The sequence below is a fragment of the Trypanosoma equiperdum genome (genome assembly GCF_001457755.1).
Source record: "Trypanosoma equiperdum strain OVI genome assembly, contig: ctg_427, whole genome shotgun sequence".
Classification (NCBI taxonomy): domain Eukaryota; phylum Euglenozoa; class Kinetoplastea; order Trypanosomatida; family Trypanosomatidae; genus Trypanosoma; species Trypanosoma equiperdum.
Window position 1 is genome coordinate 1,822 of NW_027124340.1, and position 2,931 is coordinate 4,752.

Genomic DNA, 2,931 nt, shown 5'->3' on the forward strand with positions numbered 1-2,931 from the left:
CTTATCATTTTTTGGGTCCGCTTTCTCGATGTCCACGCACTTGTGGCGTATTAACCATGCCTGCTTTTAAAACCCCTCTTGCATTTGTCACAAACATAAAGTAGTGACTCATTGCCATCCTTACTTTTTTATCGCTACTATTGTCTTTCTTTTCTTGAAACTTTGATATCTCATTCATCACTTTTTCTCTTTTTATCGGCTAGAGTCTGAGTGAGATATCATTCCAGGGGTGTTTCGCATTCGTATGGCGTAACATTAAGTTGTGGTGGTATTCTTTACCGCATATCTTACATTCTTTTCTCTCTCCGACAGTTCTTCCTATGGCGGTGTTCTTGGTTACCCTTTACTCTTCTCCGCAGCGCCCCTATGTGTGGTGAAAAAGGTTTGGTTTTTATACACCTGTTTGCAGCGGAGACATTTTGTGTGCTTATAGTGCTTTCTCTTGTTCATCTTCGCTGCTCACATCCTGCATTTCCGTTTGTCGTCTCACATCGGTTTGCTTTTCAGGATGCTTAAGACGTATATGTCTAGTCAACTAGCCATATGTGGCATACTGCTTTGGGCACCATTGCCACTTGTGTACAGTTGGTTACGACTGTTCTTCTTCCCGCTTCCTTCCTTTTTTGTCGTTCTATCCATACTGCTGGAGTTGTCGGAGGCTGTTGTAGTAGTCTCTTTCGGGAGAATACGTTACCGAATACGTGACATCGATAGAACTCATTATATGCCTGTTCTGCTCTTGGAGCAATCGTTAATACAGCTAGTGTGTTTTCAAGAACACACTGATGTATTTTCATCATGTGAAGAACTCCCGTTTGTCACCTCGCACACATGATGTTGCAAACTGGGTATATGATATGGTCATTCTGTTTTGTAGCTATTGCCACCTTGCTTTCCTCAGATTCTTCTATCGTTAGAGTGTTTTCAGTAGGGGCAGGGAAATTATTGAGAATGTTCCCAGTCTGGTTTGTACACCATCTACACTCCAGTTCGTCCACTTTTCGTTTGATCACTCTATGTAGCCATCCAAAATTTTTTAGTCTCTCTTCTAAATTGAGCGAACAGTGACTCATCTTCCCTGTCTAACTCTTTTTTATTTTTGAGGTCGGTTTTATTTAGTTTAGTATAGCACTGCAATGCGTGTTTTTGTGCCGGTCTTACGCAATGTTCCGCTGTGCCTGATTACGTAATTGGCGCATTATACATCTGAAAATGTCGGTGATTCATGCAGGGTTAGGTTTGCGGCATGTGGTTTCCTTTGTTTACGACCTCGTTCAATTTGTTATTTCTCGGGATATGGCAATGCTAAAACATAAACTAAAACGACATGACTATTCTCAGCTTCATGAAGTGTAGAATTAGATTCCATATGCATCGCAGTATGAAATTTGTCTCTGCTACAGGACCCGTTTTAAGTGCAATTAACAAAGATTACGAGTCTGTGAATATTGCCACTTTCGTTTTTCTGCTCTCGCTTATCTTTATTACTGACTTATGTTTCATAGGTCCCGGTTCCATGGTTACACACTCGGCTATGTAGATGCATGCTAACCTGCCTGTCTCCTTTCTTTACTTTTACAGTTTTACCTTGTCTAGGGTATATTATTGCGCCGGCACCAGAGGTTTTGTCCAGTATCACCGACCCATCCGTCTGCACTTGATAATCGTAGTCTTTGAATCTATGTACCCTTTGCATTGTGTGTCTTTTCTTTTTACTCGCGGATGAGTCAGAATGAAGAACACCTGGAGTTGCGGTGAAGCACGCTCTCCTCACCACTCTAAATACACTTGTCTTGTGTGGTTTCTACGGACTGTCCACTTCCTTATACAGGTGTGACGTACTATGCAGGCTCGTGTGTATATGATGACTGGGTGAGAGCATTTTTTTCCACTGTATTGGCTGATTTCTTGCCGTTCGCCCTCCTTGTTAAATAGTATTCTATTCCTTATCTGTGAGTAATATCATCTATTTTGTGAAGAAGGGCCTACTTCATGGCGTATTTCCGATTCGCGCACTTTGGAATACCAGCGATAAAATGTGCCACCTGCGCTTGTACTAGTTCAAGCTTCTCCTTGTCTGATGGCGAAGCATTGAGTCACCATACTGCAATATCATGACATAACGTTGCCTGGATTAAGGCTAAGTAAAATTCTCGGACTCTTTCTTTACTTGTACACCATTCAGGTAATGCAACAGCCCGTAGTTTCATTAATATCATATTTGCTGCTTTTCGCAGTTTGTGTGCATGTTTGCTTACTCAGTCTTTTGTTTGGCTGCATTGTCATCACAAGGAGTCTAAAATTTCTCCTCTCATTTAGTCTCTGCTCTTCCACCATTAGGTGTAATGGGTCTCTGTCTCTATCTGACACGAAAAAACATGCATTACGTTTTTTCTGCAGACACCTCGATACAGTGCTCTCCTAACCAGCTCACTATACAATACAGCCCTGTTTGTACCGTCTGCTGAATAGCTTCCCTGTCAGTGTTATAGCATACTATCGTGAGGTCTTCTGCGAAGAAGCAGTGTTTAAGGGCTAGTATGGCATTAAGTTTCGCTCTGAGGGAGTCTATTGCGATGACGAATAGCAACAACTCCATCACGGAAACTTGTGGAACACCACACGTGAGTTGTATTTTCTTTGAAAGAGTGCCGTTTATTCGTATTACTGCAGTCCTTCGCTCCAGAAAATTGGCAACTCACGCAATGAGATGCATGTCTACCTCATATCTTTTTAGTGCTTCTATTATGTACCTGTGATTCACAGAGACAAATGCCTTCGCACTATCTATGAATACCGCGGCAGTTTTCTTTTCTGCCATTCTGTGTGTCACGGATTCTGTGAGTATCATCAGGGTGTCTAACAACATAGATTCTTTCTGAAAAAAAAAAACAGCTTTCTGTGGTTGTAGCTTACATTCTACTGTGTCTC

At 41.8% G+C, this 2,931-nt stretch overlaps 2 pseudogenes across 2 annotated transcripts in view; one reads left to right on the forward strand and one right to left on the reverse strand.

Moving 5' to 3' along the window:
- Nucleotides 1–842: 842 nt before the first annotated feature.
- Nucleotides 843–1,518, reverse strand: TEOVI_000180000:pseudogene (annotated as a pseudogene). The gene is given in 4 exon segments: nucleotides 843–1,034; nucleotides 1,036–1,086; nucleotides 1,089–1,235; nucleotides 1,237–1,518. Coding segments are annotated over 4 exon segments (672 nt in total).
- Nucleotides 1,519–2,789: 1,271 nt separating this feature from the next.
- Nucleotides 2,790–2,931, forward strand: part of TEOVI_000180100:pseudogene — a 458-nt pseudogene continuing 316 nt past the window's right edge. The window contains exon 1 of the mRNA in view: nucleotides 2,790–2,931. This exon is cut by the window's right edge and continues 44 nt beyond it. Within this exon, the coding sequence occupies nucleotides 2,790–2,931 (142 nt within the window).